The sequence below is a fragment of the Ciconia boyciana genome, chromosome 14 (genome assembly GCF_034638445.1).
Source record: "Ciconia boyciana chromosome 14, ASM3463844v1, whole genome shotgun sequence".
NCBI lineage: Eukaryota > Metazoa > Chordata > Aves > Ciconiiformes > Ciconiidae > Ciconia > Ciconia boyciana.
Window position 1 is genome coordinate 3,377,717 of NC_132947.1, and position 14,796 is coordinate 3,392,512.

Sequence of the window (14,796 nt, forward strand, 5' to 3'; positions counted from 1 at the left end):
CATCCATCATATGCACATATATAAGTTTAAAAAGTAAAAACACAGACATCATTCCTTTTACTGCTGCATAATTTTCTAGAAGCAAACCTCCCACCGAGCTGATGAAATGGCAAATGGAGTCAGTTCAGGAGATAGGTGCTGACTAAAGAAAATAATCTTATGCAAGAACACAATCTCCTCTAGTTTTTCCTGTGTTCAGCTTATCTGTCAAAAGATTAAACCAAAGAAAAGATTATTGGGCTAATGTTGAGCTGACATTTACTATCACTGAAGTTTATCCAGACAATGGTTGCATTATTTGAAGATTTTATGAAGTTAAGCACAGATCAAGGCCAAGTCCTGAATGGGTGTGAAAGCAGAAATAGGCACACCCATTGCACAAAGGACAATTGTCATCTCCTGACAGGACAGTCCAACTGTAGCTTGAAAGCTCCCTGCTAACCAAGAGCAGTTTCAATGCAACTTGTCCACAGTCTGAAGAAAACGCATGTGGTTTCTAGTGCTAAATAATGCAACTTTGCAAAACCGCTGCAGACAGCAATGTGCTGAAAAATAAGGAAATGATCAGAGAAGTTGACAAATTGAGACTGCTTCTAAGTGAAGAGCAACTGCCATGCAGCAATTGATCCAGGTGGGTATAAGGTAGCAGCATGCTGTTGGAATCCCCATTTAACAGGAGGAGCATGACAGAGAATGCACAGGGCTTTCTGGTCCCAAGGTGCCTGATCATATCAATGTGCAGCCCACGGGTACTTCGGCCAATCTTGTCCTTAATGCAGTTATATGAAGGGAGGAGGTGAGAAGAAAAGAGTAAAAGTAGTTTCTAGCACCTAGACGTGTCCATTGAGAAATACGAATCCTTTTGAGAGTGCTATTCATAAGCTTTGTGTTTCGTCTCTGCACAGCTGAGCACAGAAAGCGAACTAGCTGACGAGCAGGGCTGGGGACACCGTTGCTCATGCAACAGCTATAAACCCTACTCATCCCTCTTCGTTCAGATCATAGGCGAAACAAATACTGACTGGTGACATCGCTTCTGGATGGAAGAGAGACCTACAGCGCAGGTCAGAACCCATCTCAACTTGCTGTAGGCTAAAGGCAGATTTAAGGCAAAACATGACTCCACATCCTTTTATATTCTTTGACATAAGTAACTCAAGGATGCTTTCAGCTGCTGCTGACAGCAGGAGGCCCCGTTACCCGTGAAGATAAGACACACAGGGATCACGCTCCAACTCAATTTAATAAGCTTCGTAACGAACTTGGACAGAAAGTGGTTTGAAATAAGTCGAGCAACACTCATCTACTAGTCAAGGATTTTTTTAAGTAATGCTTTTAAGCTTATACTCAAGCATACAAAGCATAAATTTTACAAATTAAAAACAATAAAATCATCCTAGAATAATGTAATGGCTTCCACTATATGTACAAGGAGTGGAAAGGAGACAGAATTCTTTCCAGGTAATTTCACACATCTTAAATGCTACATAAGTGCTCTCCACATTCATTTCAATTTTTCTTTTAATGTGGGTGGAAGGAGCTGAAAGTGTTTCAGGAGCTGAAAGTGTTTCAATGAAATAATCTTAAAGAGAGAGACGTACTTCACCGGGTTTCAAGCTGTATATGTTTGCCTCTTCAAAAGTCTTGAGAGGAAATGCTTTACTTAAAATTCTGCTGTTAGTTTCTGTGCAGCAGCCTCTGTTTTTCCAGCTATACAAAGTTAAACAGTTTGGTAAATATTTCTCAGAAAGTACCACCAGTACTTCATCTTCATGGAAACCTGTTATCCCCCGCCCTTCACAAATGACTCCATTGTACAACAGCAGCAACCACAGTTTAGCTTAGATTTGACAGACAGAGCAGAAACATGGTAACAGCGAAGAGGACAGTTATTGGGGAGGTGATAGGTTTTGGACAAGGAGAGAGATTTGTAGCCTCATCAGAACACACTTGATACACAGCCTTTCTGCAGAGGCATGTAAGACAGGATATTTTACAACCCAACTTCCTCATGTCCATAGCATTAATGGAAAAAAATCTTATTTGCTTCCCACAAAGGAAAGGTTGGGGGAGGAATAAGTGTAGTGCACCATGTTTAATTACCAGATTTGTTTGCCACCGTTGAGTTTGGAACAAACCTTCTTACAAAAGTTATTTTCATATTGTTCTAAATTAAGTGGAACAAAATATGTATTTTTACACTAAAGCAAACTGATCAAAGTGGCATTTAATAGTATTTGTTAAAGTGGTTATCTAACAAAAACGGGCTAACAAAATCCCATTCATTAGTAGTCACCAAATAGGACATTTCTCATGCATATGACAAAAGTTCATTCGTGTACTGAGAGGTCTGTTTACTGTGTACAATATTTCCATAAATTATAATATGTTTCACAGCCCCTACCATTCAAGAATATTTCAAACAGATTATATATTATATTTGTATATGCAAACTATTTTATATACACTAATATAAAGATCCTTAGAAGTACCATTATCACTACCTTTATGCTTTCTCTAAAATGCATAGCTTTCGAATATTTTCTTGCAGTTACCAAAAACTTTACAGATTAAAGCTGCTTATCAATGTGGCATGTTCATAAAAACAAAGTGAAATAGTTCTATACTAATTTTATATTAAACCCCTTAAAAAACATGTTTATTTTTTAATGGGAAAAAAAACAAGCTAGTGAAAATTCAAGTAATCTATGCTCAGTCTTTGCCCAAATACTATATGAAATTAATGTAGCGTTCTAGAAGTACAGTGAACTTCTCAACCAGGACTGTAATACTGCATTTCTCATGGAGAAAAATGCTAGTCATGCCACAAAAACGCACCACTTTCCACTTCATCCGGGAGAAGCTTTAGATGAGATTTAACACCACAAGAACAGAGGAAAAGCTGATGAGTTATATATGAAGAAATTAGAGCTATTCCAGTTTTGTTTCTGCAGTTTGTTATTAAACAAAGTTACATTAACCATACAGTTTCTCACAAACTAAAAGTTATACATGGTTTTCAGACATCAACTGACTGGAAAAAGCCAAAAAAAAAAAAAAAAAACAAAAACCCAAAAAACCCCAACAACCCACAACTACTAAAAGTTTGGTGTTAGAATAACCAGCCTGAGTGAAGGAAAGCCAGACCGCTGTTGTAGTTGGGGGGCTACTGATAGCTTGTTTGTTATGTATAAAGACCTCCATAACACAAATGCCTCAAAGTGGAGAACAGAATGATCAGTAAAAAATGGGAAATAATCATTTTGTTATATCCATCATCTAGCTTAACCTTGGCGCTCTGCATCTCTAACAGCTGCTTAACAAACAATGGTTTCCCCCCACAAAAAATAGCTACACAAGTAAACAGTGTTCACAGTAATGCAATCAGTAACAGGTTTTGTAGTTTCCATAAGTCAGGTGTATCTGCAAAGCTTTATACAGTTTAATGCGTAAGTATTCCAGTAAAATTAAGTGAAAACTAAGTTTCATTCTACAGGGTAATATCTACCATACAAGACTAGATTATGTACAGTATGGGACTGGTGTGACAACTGCCAGTGTCTCATGATGTTAAGCTATTTCACCCGTCAGCTCGGTCTTTGTTCAGCAAATCTGTAAGAACTTGATACACGGACCTAAAAATCTAAAGATTGATTTGGCAAGATTAGTGCTTACTGCCACTGGATATATACCAGTGTACAGTGCTGCAAAATTAAGTCGACCAGAACATCCCATACCCAGGAGATTACAATTTGTTGACTTGAAAGTCTGGACTTCACATGTAAAACATTAAAACTATAATCCTAACTGGAGTGAGGACAGCCAGTAAACAAATACAGGTGAAGATGAACTGCATCTCTTCAGAAAGGTATGGAAGAATTGAGAAAATGGAAATTTCTGGTTTTAGACAGCCCTGCTCAGGTCAAGGCATAAAAACAGCCCAAGTAGCTCTAAAACTACGATTCTTATTCAGCAAGCATAAAGGCAGATCCTGCACAAGATGATGCATCAGAGGCTTCAACAAGCATCTCTTCCCCCCACTTAATTTCCTAACACAAGCATGTCTTTCAGCTTACAAACATCCAGTGGCCTTCAAAGCTTTAGTAGAATCACTGCAGTGTCTACAGCTGCAAATTTAATATAGAGGGGAAAGGCCCCTGTTAACAAAAACCTTCAAATGCCTCTGGGGGCCATTTTGGTCATTTGTGAAAATTAAGGAAAAAACCTTATTTCCAACAATACTCCTTCTGAAAAGATGGGTCACTGATCCATTATGAACATAGCTCTCACCATATAAAGCACCAAAAAGTCAGAAACAAGGAAAAAAAAAAGTCCTTAAATTATGATTTACAAGTTTGTACACTATTTCCTAAGCAAAAGGTTGACCTTACTGCAAAGTTTATAGATGAAAACTTGACCAGTTACTTTTAAGGGGAATGTATATCTGGCTATAACTTAAAGGTAGAAAATATTCACCGTTCTATATACACATTTCAAACAGGAGACAGTTAAACTTAACTGAATAGTTGCCAATATAACTCCATATTAACTCACTCGCCACTAAACTAGGCATCAGTAGCCAATTAGTAAGCTTGAGTTCTGTACTTTTAAAAATGCTATTTTTCCTGTCCTGTTTAATTGTTTTTTAAAAATGTATTATAGTGCATAGCCTAAGTCAGACTTTCAAAGAGATACAGCGCCTTTCAATGCAGTTTTTGCAGCATTTAAAAGGGACTTTTCTCCCTTCAAATTAGATGTTCATTGAAAAATCTGAATTGAGTGCTGTACTGTAGTAAAAATATTTCAGTCACAGACTGATATAAATGTATACTGTGCAGTACTAAGATTGTTTGATGTCCATCTGCACACGTTTTACTTGGGTTCTTCAATCGTCCCCTTGCTGAGGTCTGTCATTTTGGGATATTTCACTTTCTTCTGGTCCAGCTCGTTCTGAGCCCACAGTAGTAGTTTCAGTAATTTTGCCAACTTGGGTGTTGATTCACGATTTTCGTAGTCTAGAACAGCTTGATTAACCTCACTCCATACCTGGAAAAGAAATACTGGAGTTCAGTAATAGTTTTCCTATGATTAACACTGCTAATGTCACACAGACATTGAAAAGATCACACCTAGTGTGCTAATTCCTCAGAACATGGCCAGGACAAAGCTCCATAGACTATCAGCCTGGAGAAAACAAGGAAGAGAGCCAAATAGTTGAATACATTAACACCATTTTTTTTGAATCTTGCTTAAGAAATACTTCTGTTCTTTTGCATACCACTACATACATTTTTTTCTAAACATTTCAAAAATATTTGGACATCATTTTCACCACATACAAATAAAAGACATCAATTTCCTTTTGAGAAAGGACTACCTTCTGTCGCTGCATCATGTTAAGCAAGTCTCCAAATGGTGATTCTTCGGGATTATCAAAGGCAAGCAAAGCCAGCGTACGCTCCATTTCTGTCAGGCATTCCCTGCTCTCCTCGCCTTGTTCTGCTAATTGGGTCTGAGCAAATTCCAGAGCTGCTTCGGTCTCACGCTGCCGAATCAGTTCAATCAAATGCTGCTGCTACATATGAAGGACACAGCAATATTAGCTAAATAAATCAACAGATCTTCAGTATTTCAAGACTGTAATCTTCAGACATTAGTGTGTAATTTGAGACAAACACTAATCCATAATTTGACAGTTTGAGGTCAATTCTTCTCAATGTGTGAGACAAGGAGCAGCAGACTTGCCTACAAAATCTACTGAAAATGGTAACCTGACGCTTTTGAGTAACAGGTTTTGAAAAGATGTGTTACTAAAGGAACTACTAGAAATTCAGACTAACAGTAATTGGAAGTTGGTAAGTCACAGGCCGCTGCTGCTGTTCTAAGTTTTCAGGTTACTAACCCTATATGATAGTTCCTGCACCATGCCACAAAGTTTCCAGTTGCTACAATATGTTGCCAATGAACAAACACTTGAAATTGCATCCATGTTCAGTCACAAACCTCCCAACATACTCGTAAACTCTGCGCTACTTTTTCCAGTCCCCCAGCAACCTCTAAAACAAAGATAAAGTTTGTCACCTGTCCTTACCTGCAAATGAAAGTAAAGATATCTGTTTGTATCTAACAATTCTGGATGGAGGCTGTTTATTAACGCAATGGCTTCTTGAATCTGTCCTTTCAATATCATTTCTCGAATTTTTATTCTTTCATCAAGAGTCTCTAAATCAACACTGGGTTCAATTCCAGACTCCATTCGAAATTTCTCTGCTGCTTCTTTAAAGCCCTCTGAAATAGAAACGTTTTACCTATAAAATATATTTTATGAAACACTTAAGAAAAAATCAGCTTAAATGAAAAGATTTGAGTACGGCTTGTGCATTTTGGGGGTTTAAAGATTAAGTCTGAACTTCTGAAAAATTCTCATCTATTTAAGTAGGCATTTATCCAAGAGGCACCTAATAGTACGTGCTTAATTCACTCTTAACTCAAGTGCCCTCATTCTCTAAGGATGCATGCAACTTGTAGTCCAATACCTCTCAACCTGAAAGCTTGTTTTATACTTAAATAGAGCAGTGTACTTATTACAAAATGGGATTTTCAAAATCACATTTTCAAAATTTGGGCGGTTTTGTTTCTCCCCCCAGGCCCCAAATCTGTTTACACAGACCTAGGGGTTTTACTGAGAAGAAATAGAAAATTAGTTTTACTTTCTCATACTAACACTTTTTTTTTTTAAAGTTGCAACAGCTATTTTAAAGCCTAAGTCATACTTTCATACACCCAAAAATGATTTACACCACTAAGATGCTCTTCCTTCATCCCAGAGGCTTCACCTACACACCAACGTAAACAGGGGTGTAGATCGGATACAGATGCCTCCGCCCTAGTATAGCTTGCTGTGATGGTATGCATCATAATTGCTAGGGACAATTTCCGAGGGTTTTTGATTGTTCTATGTATAAAGTTAGGCTATACGCTGAAGGGGTTAATATTTTTGGTCTCCAACTATTTTGACAGCAGTGCCCTTTTAGAGTTTATCTTTCTAGCCAGTTAAAACTTGCTTCTGATAGTTGTTCTGTGCAGCTTTCAGAGTGCTATTTAACAACTGCAACATATCTTGAACTCTGTTTTAATGGCACAAAAAAGGACATCATCCAGAAGTGGGTCATGTTTGTTAACAGCATTCCAGAAAATACTTTCTTTTCTGTACCTTTTAGCAGAAGAGTTGAAGTTAATGAATGCCACTTCTATTGTGTGATCACTGCTCGGTCTCTGAATCTTAGTCAGCTTCCACTTAAGAGAACACAAGAGCAGTTGTACATTGCTAGGAGAAGCCAACAGCAATCACTGAATCCTTAAAGCCCTTCAGTTCACTCCATCTAGTAGCATATTCTAGCCAAAACTGTCTGTCTTGATAAAATAAGGGACATGCATTTAAGAGCCTCCTAGGATTACTACTCATTTTTACCTGTAACAAGGTAGTTCATGATAAGGCGGTTCATGTCTGCTCTCTGGATATGCAAGTTATTAAGTTTTTCCATCCATTCATCTTTCGTGATTTCATCAGGTTTTTCTGCATAACTCATCCTGGACTCTTACTACAAGAAAAGAAAAGCATCGCATCTCATTTAACACGATTCGAGAAGAAGTAAGTTTAATGTGTGTAAGCACTGTGCTACTACCATCTTGATATCTTTTTTATGAGACCTTTTAAATTAATAGTCCAAAAGAGATCCTTTTATCTCAAACCACAATTTTACATTTTTCTCCTCCTTGTTCCTGCACTCTTTCACATCTACAAGCCAGTCCCTAAAGCTGCTTTCATCAATCATCAGAATAAAAAATACAAATGCCATCTTCTTGTACTTATTCTTAAACCCACTCCAAATAAATCTTGTTTTCAAGTTATACAGGACACACAGCATCACAGCATGAAACAAGTGAATCAAAGAGTTTGACAACTAGCCAGAAAAACTGTAACAAACCTTTAAAGCAAAGCCTACGTAAACAATATTTGCTTTAAAGTCTTCACAACTTAGGACAGCTACACATATTGTATAGCTACAAAACTGTACATGATACGTTATCTAAAAGACTTACACTAGCTTAGCTTCGCTATCCCCAAAAGCACTCCTGTCAACACTACTGAAATGTTCTCTCCTAGTATTTTTCTCGACTATATTTATTTCAGATTTGGAAGCAAAGCGCTTTGCCAAAATTTAGGCCGACATTTAATCATTTCTACCTTCAAGCCACGATCACAGGGGCAGCGAAAGGGGGAGGAGAGGCGGCAACAACAACAGCAACAGGCACCGCCACCCCTCTCAGACAAACACGAGCGGCAGCGCGCCTTCTCAGCACCGGCCCATTTCCAACAGGTTTTTCTTCCTCTAAACTATCGCCAAAGCCACACCGCCCCCAGGAAAGTTAGACAGCGGGAGGCAGGATCAGCCCGGGGCCGGCTGAGGGGCCGATCGGTCCCCGGCCCCGCATTCACGCCGCTCCCAACCACGCGGCGGGGGAACAGGGCTCCCGCCGCAACGGGCAGCGGCGGCCCGAGCCCCGCGCGGCCCCCGCCCGCCGGGGGACCCCGACCTTCCCCCGCCGCCCGGCAGCGCAGCGCCGCGGCCCCCGCCCGCCACCGGCCCGCCGAGGCGCTGCCCCCGACCTGGCCCTCCCTGGGGCCCGGGCCACCGAAGCGCTCGGCCTCGCTCGCCACAGGCCCAGCGCCTCCCCACCGCCCGCAGCGGTCGACAGCAGGCCGACCCGCCGGGCCACGGGAAGGGCCCCGCCAGCCCCCGTCCCCCGAGGGCAGGAGTGGGTCCGCCGGCGCCATCTTACCGAGCGCGCCGCGGTGCCGGCTCCGACGCACGAACGCGGGCCCCTCGCCGCCTCCGCCAGGCCGCTGGCGCGCGGATCTCGCGAGAACCGTCCTCTCGGCCAATCAGCGCCCGGAGAGGGGCGAGAAAACGCAACCATAGAGTCGGTCCTCGGGACAGAGTGTACGCTTGCCCGTGTGGGTACACCCCTCCAGTGGGGACAGGGTGCCACAGAGACGGCCTGGGGGTGGGGGGGGCGCCTCAGGACCATCGAGACTGGGCCCGATCCCGCCAGGGCGACACCACGGAGCGGGGGCGGCCGCGGTGCGGGGCGCGCCGGGCTGCAAGATGGCTGCTCTGCCGCCTCGGGCAGCCGGGGCCGCAGTGCCCGCCCGTGGGGATGGGGGGCACCGGCGTCAGCGCGGCCGCTGCGCCGAGCAGGGTGGAGGGCCAGGTCTCGTCCCTTCCCGGCCTCCCCTCAGCCCCGCTTTGGCTCACGGCCGCAAGGCGGGCCTCGGAGCAGGGCCTGTGCTGCCTCCGCCATGCTGCCTCCCCCAGCAGTGGCGACCACTTCTGCCAGGAGCTACCGCAGCTGCTCTGTGGCTCGTATATCTCCCAGGCGCTTTAATAACGCCTGAGGTGACAGCGTGGACCTCCTTGGGAGAGGGACGCCAACCCTGGCAGTAACAACCACAGCAGAAATGGACTGATCGGCTGCTCCTCTCCCTGCTCTGGTGCGGTGTGCGTGGTCACCGCCGTGTGAGGGTGTAACCGCCCCTGCACGGCCATAGCGGGGTCCACAGCAGCAGCGTTGTTCTAGAGCTGTGCTTGGCGAGGGTTGGCCATTCGAGCTGGGACTGCTGCCCGCAGAGCTGGCCCTGCCACTCAGCCAGGATAACGGAGGGGGAGACGGGTCTGCTGTAGGTCACAGCCTGGTGTATTAACGTACAGTCCCGCCAAGCCCCACTGCCGTTGGTACGCTGGATGTGAACTGCCCTGGCTGAGGGCTCTGATTTATGATCTCTGTCAAAATTTGTACTGGCTGCTGAGGAGAGTTAATAAACTTGCTGCGGCTGGATCCAGTGGGGTTTGTGAGCCAAAGCTCTCGGCAGAAAAGCCAAGACAACACCTCGATTTGTATATTTAGAGGGAGACCAGGATTAAAAAGTACAACTTTTATGTGTGAAATGCTGCAAATTATACTCCTCAGAAAAATGTAATTTCACTTACGCAGACTGGGAATACGGATGCAATTACTAATTTTTCACTCTTGTTTTTGTAACTGTGCCATAAAGCGCAGCCTCCAAAACTCACTTTCATTACAATTGTCTCTACATTGAAACTGAGAAAATCTACAGTGTAATCAATAATTTATTATTTTAACTGATTTCCCCAAACAAACCTCCAAGTTTATAAACAATGATTTCCCCAAACAAACCTCCAGGTTTATAAACAATGATTTCCCCAAACAAACCTCCAGGTTTATAAACAATGATTTCCCCAAACAACCCTCCAAGTTTATAAACAATGCAGAGTTTTGGACAAAGAACTTCCAATATTTAGTAGTCCGTGCCATTAGTTGTTAGCCATATGACAAAGAAAGCTACAGTGTGGCAAGTATTCCTGTTGATTGGAAAGGGCTCTTCCTCAGGCTTTAATCTAAAAACGAATCCCGATGAATTTGACTCATTGGGAAACATCAACGTTCAGGCTCTATTTCTGAACCGGTTGGCTTGTAAACCTCCCTTTGGCTTAGCTGTCCTGTCTGGTTCTTGGCAGCTCCTCCCTAAAAGGTGGAGTTTCTCAGGAGACTTCCATAAAGAGGGAGAGAGGAGGAAGATACCCCTCTCTAGGAGGGTTTCCTGGCTTTTCTATAGAGGGAAACGCGCCCCAGGCAGAGAGGAGGCAACAGAGTGTAATTCATACCACAAGTGCTGTTTACAGGTAAAGAATTGGTGTAATGGCGTTCTAATAAGTAGAATAATATATTAAATAAGTAAGCTAAAATACGTGTGAGCTGCTGTTTGGCAGTATACTGATTGTGTGGTGCTGACACCTGTTTTGTCACAGGTTGGGTTGTAACAAGTTTCCCTTTACCCCTTTATTGTCCCTGAGCTAAAGAAAAGTAAAAATGGGCTAAAAGCAGCTCCTGAGTTCTGGTTTTGCTTTGGCATGAAAAATTGTTTGGGTTTTTTTTTTTTGTTAAATATTTTTAGGAGTTGGTATTTTTTCTAACCATAATGTTAACAAAAAAGAAGTCTGTAATCTTTCTGTGCAAAATATCGCAGCCAGCTGCATTCTCCTCTTGTTTTCCTTTCATATGCTTTCCCTGGCTTTTTGATGTTTCTGGTAACATCAAACCTTCTTTGAAAGTGAGCTTTCATTTGGGAGAAGAGGTTTTATAACCACTTTAGTTGCAACAAACACACTTTGAATGTTACTCTTGAAGCATTTTCTTACTGAGTCTGAAAACAGTGACTTTCTAATGCATTAATTGTTTTTATTTGGCTAAATACCACTAAATAGTACTACTTGTAGTGACACCTTTTTTGATGGCAGCACTAGCCCAATGTGATAAAATCCCAAGTATAGAAAAACTTATAAAACTTACTGCTTTATCTTGAGACAGGCCTTTTTTTCCCCTACTAATGTTCTGGGGGCAATGAAAACTCTGCACTTTTGGGGGATTGAGCAATATCTTGAGTAATAAATAACGCATATTTTATACTAACTCTTTCCTGATAGAAAGCTGCCTAGTCACCTTCCATATTCCTCTGTTTTTAACTTGTATCTCACTGAATAAACATTTAATTATCCCACATATAATACCTGCTGCTGTCTTTAGTGAAGAGGAACACATGTTCCCTGTGCTTCATAGCCTGGAATACTCAAGGACTTGGAAATAGCAAATCCTTGAGTATTCTTTGTTAAACCTCACAAAGTTAAGAAGGGAGTAGGAAGATACAAAGCTGTGTGGCAATTCAGGGCAAAAGCTTCCTACATCGCTCCCTCTTTTCCTAGCACTAAAGCCTAACTTCTGTTAAAAATCCTCACATTCTCCCCAAAGTTGGAACTAAACCTTTATTTTATTACACAGGGAAAACCTTGCAGGATACTTCTGTGACTCCCAAGTTGGATTAAAATGCATGGACACGAACTACTTTGCTCTTGGGAAACTATCCCGTGGCTTCAATATGCCACAGTCCTACAATAATCTTACAGTAATGAGGGCAGTAATAACATGGAAAGTTGGATTTTTGGCCGAGACTACAAAATTGAGATGAAAAGAAACATATCATAACTAATTCAGTGCAGTTTATAGAATTTTTACAGGAATTAGGATTTGGTAAATACTAATCTCAAAGAGGTATTTTGATGACTGATATTTGAAGTTAAGTGGAGTGAATCCCAAACCAAAATCACTAATTTCTGGAGAAGTCACAAAAATCCCTGCAAAAAAAAGGGGGTGGGGAGTTTACCTAGAATTGGAGGGGAAAAAAAATATCTGTAAGTTTCTGTCAGCTGGTATGGAAGGGGATCGCTTTATTTATGTGAATAAGATTAGCTGTCAGTAAAGTATTTCTCTGTGTTAATCTAGTCTTTATGAAAAATCAAGTATCAGGAGCCTTGGAGAATCAAGGACCCAGAAGATACACTACCTCGACACCTGACTTATCTATTTTGAGTGATGTGCTGAACTCTGAGGACAGAGGCCTTTTTCCACAAAAAAAAAAGGTAAAGCTGGAGCACAGCCAACAGAAATGAGTCTCTTCTGACTTAAAATGATTAATTATCTGTTGGGGAAAAAAAAGCTAGAGGTGGAGGGAAGAGAACTTATCCTTACTCTTTTCATGGTCTCTAGTTTTTACCTGGCTGCTGAAATTGGCTCAGAACATTCAGGGAGGAAGAACTGAGAGAAGGGGTGAACACAAAGTAAGTATTACATTTAAGGGCTTTGCATCTCCAAACACTAGAAAAGGTTGCTATCTTGGGGAAGGGAAAGGTGGGTGAGAGAGCAGAAGTGACACCCCAGATCTGGGGAGACCACCTCTGTGCAACACGAAGATGATGCTTTAGTGCCCTATCACAAATAGTAGTTTTATGGGTCGCACCTGAAGACCCTTGTGTGAGACACTACAAATATAAGTAAGGCCAATTTGTAGACACCCAAAGTTTAAAAAAGAACAATTAGGGAAACCCAAGGGATAAACAAAGAAAGATGTATCCGCTGCAGAGGAAAGTCTCAGTGTACTGGCTGCCTAATGGCGGAAAAGGTTTTAGAAAGCAGCGGAAAAAAGTTTTAAGGAGAGTAGTGCTGAGGGATTTGTAGATATCTCAGCATAAGCTTCTCTGGTGTTTAAGGAGAGATAGATAAGGTGCTTATTAGACTGTTTTAGAAGCTGATTGATGGTCATTAATCTCTGCTAGGATTTCCCAGCAGTGTTTTCAGTTCAAACCAGTTAGAAACTATCATCGTGTTATATGAGAAGAGGCCTAAACTGAAACAAAACTCCACTACACACCACCAAAAAAACTCCTTCTGCTTGCTGCCAGGACAATGCAGATGCAGCCCAGTAACGCAGGAGTAAATTTCCCAAATTAAGGGAAATTAGGCTCTAGCAGGAAAAGAATTAGGAAGGGAAGGGAATGAGGCAGGGAAAGAACTGAGGTGCTGATGGTACCATTGAAGTAAAGGTGACACAGGTGTTTAGTCAGCAAAGGCAGATACTGACTTGGGCTTTAACACAAAAATGTAGGTTTTTTTGTGGGTTGAAAGTGTAATGTGCTTTAGATGGTATTCACTGGGTGTGCAAAGTGAATCAGTATTACGTTAAGATGGTGTAAGCCTCTTACCAAATGTGCGTAAGAGGAATTTAATACCTGTTTCACTGCTGGATCCGCTATTGCAGGCATCCCCTGTTCACTGTTGGTGTGCAAATCCTTGTTTTGCATGGACCCTTTCCCTTGGTGTGTAATTCCTGGGTTTGAGCACTCCCTAGATGCTAAATTTGTCCATTAACAGCATGTTATTAGCTTTTCCCAGGGCATAAATCACAGAGCAGCTTGATCTACCAAATCATAAGGTATTTCCCCTCCACATGCTTTTCATTTACTGTAGCTCTGTAGCTGCAGAACAAAAATTAAATTTCTGCTTGCCTTTAATCATGGTGCCTTGTACTTTTGCCCAGGAGTCTGTCGGGGTTTTTTTACCTCTCGGTGTTCCTGTGTGAAGTAAGTATTAATACTGCCCAGTTTTACAGGTGGAGAAAGAGATTGACTATGCTGTCAGGCAAAAAGCTAATAGTAGCTTTTTCCAACATTATCCTGAGTTTTTACTGCCAGAAGCCTCATATCTAGAATGTAGACTTCTAAAAGATGTAATCAAATTGATAGAATCTATTAATTCTATAGAATTAATGGTAAGTATGTTTTTATGTTTCTTCATGTTTTCATTCCTTAATCCATCTTAGTAAACACTGCATCTGTCTGGAATCCAACTGAAATCAATGTTATCAACCCATGAGGAAAAATGTGCAGGATCAGGGTCAATCAAAGAGCCAAACCTCACACCTCCAACTGCCTAAAAGGCTCTTCAGATGTCCAGGTCAGGAGTTTTTGTGTGGCCTCATGGGTCTTCCTGTAAAGCTTGGGACCCCTCAGTGGTTATGAGATACAGGTGTTTCTGGTTGCTGATATCACAAATGCTGACAGTAGGAACAAAACATGTAAAGGGAGTTAACTCTCTGGAACTATTTAGAGCAGCTTAGATGCTGGAGAGCTTTTTGAGTAGCCTAACCATTTTTAAAGGGTGGATGAGCTGATCCAGTGAACACCTCCCTTCTGCAGCACTCCATAACCTGCACCCAGAGGAAAGCATTACTGCAGCAATTGCTATTTGATTTTCTAAAGCAGATGGAGTAGAACAGGAAAAACAAAACCCTAATGGAATAAGCACAGGTGAGGAGCATAGCTG

General features: G+C 41.8%; 1 protein-coding gene and 1 long non-coding RNA gene across 2 annotated transcripts; one reads left to right on the plus strand and one right to left on the minus strand.

Annotated features, from left to right (window-relative positions):
* Nucleotides 1-3,420: 3,420 nt before the first annotated feature.
* On the minus strand, nucleotides 3,421-8,997 carry GID8 (GID complex subunit 8 homolog). The gene is made up of 5 exons (XM_072878759.1): nucleotides 8,845-8,997; nucleotides 7,472-7,601; nucleotides 6,092-6,288; nucleotides 5,378-5,575; nucleotides 3,421-5,046 (listed from the first exon to the last, which is right to left on the minus strand). Exons 2-5 carry the CDS (start codon nucleotides 7,587-7,589, stop codon nucleotides 4,873-4,875), a joined length of 687 nt encoding a protein of 228 aa, XP_072734860.1. The 5' UTR covers nucleotides 7,590-7,601; nucleotides 8,845-8,997; the 3' UTR covers nucleotides 3,421-4,872.
* Nucleotides 8,998-10,698: 1,701 nt separating this feature from the next.
* Nucleotides 10,699-13,225, plus strand: LOC140659680 (uncharacterized). The gene is made up of 3 exons (XR_012045188.1): nucleotides 10,699-10,766; nucleotides 12,421-12,557; nucleotides 12,685-13,225. It is a non-coding gene; the product is annotated as an uncharacterized lncRNA (long non-coding RNA).
* Nucleotides 13,226-14,796: the final 1,571 nt, after the last annotated feature.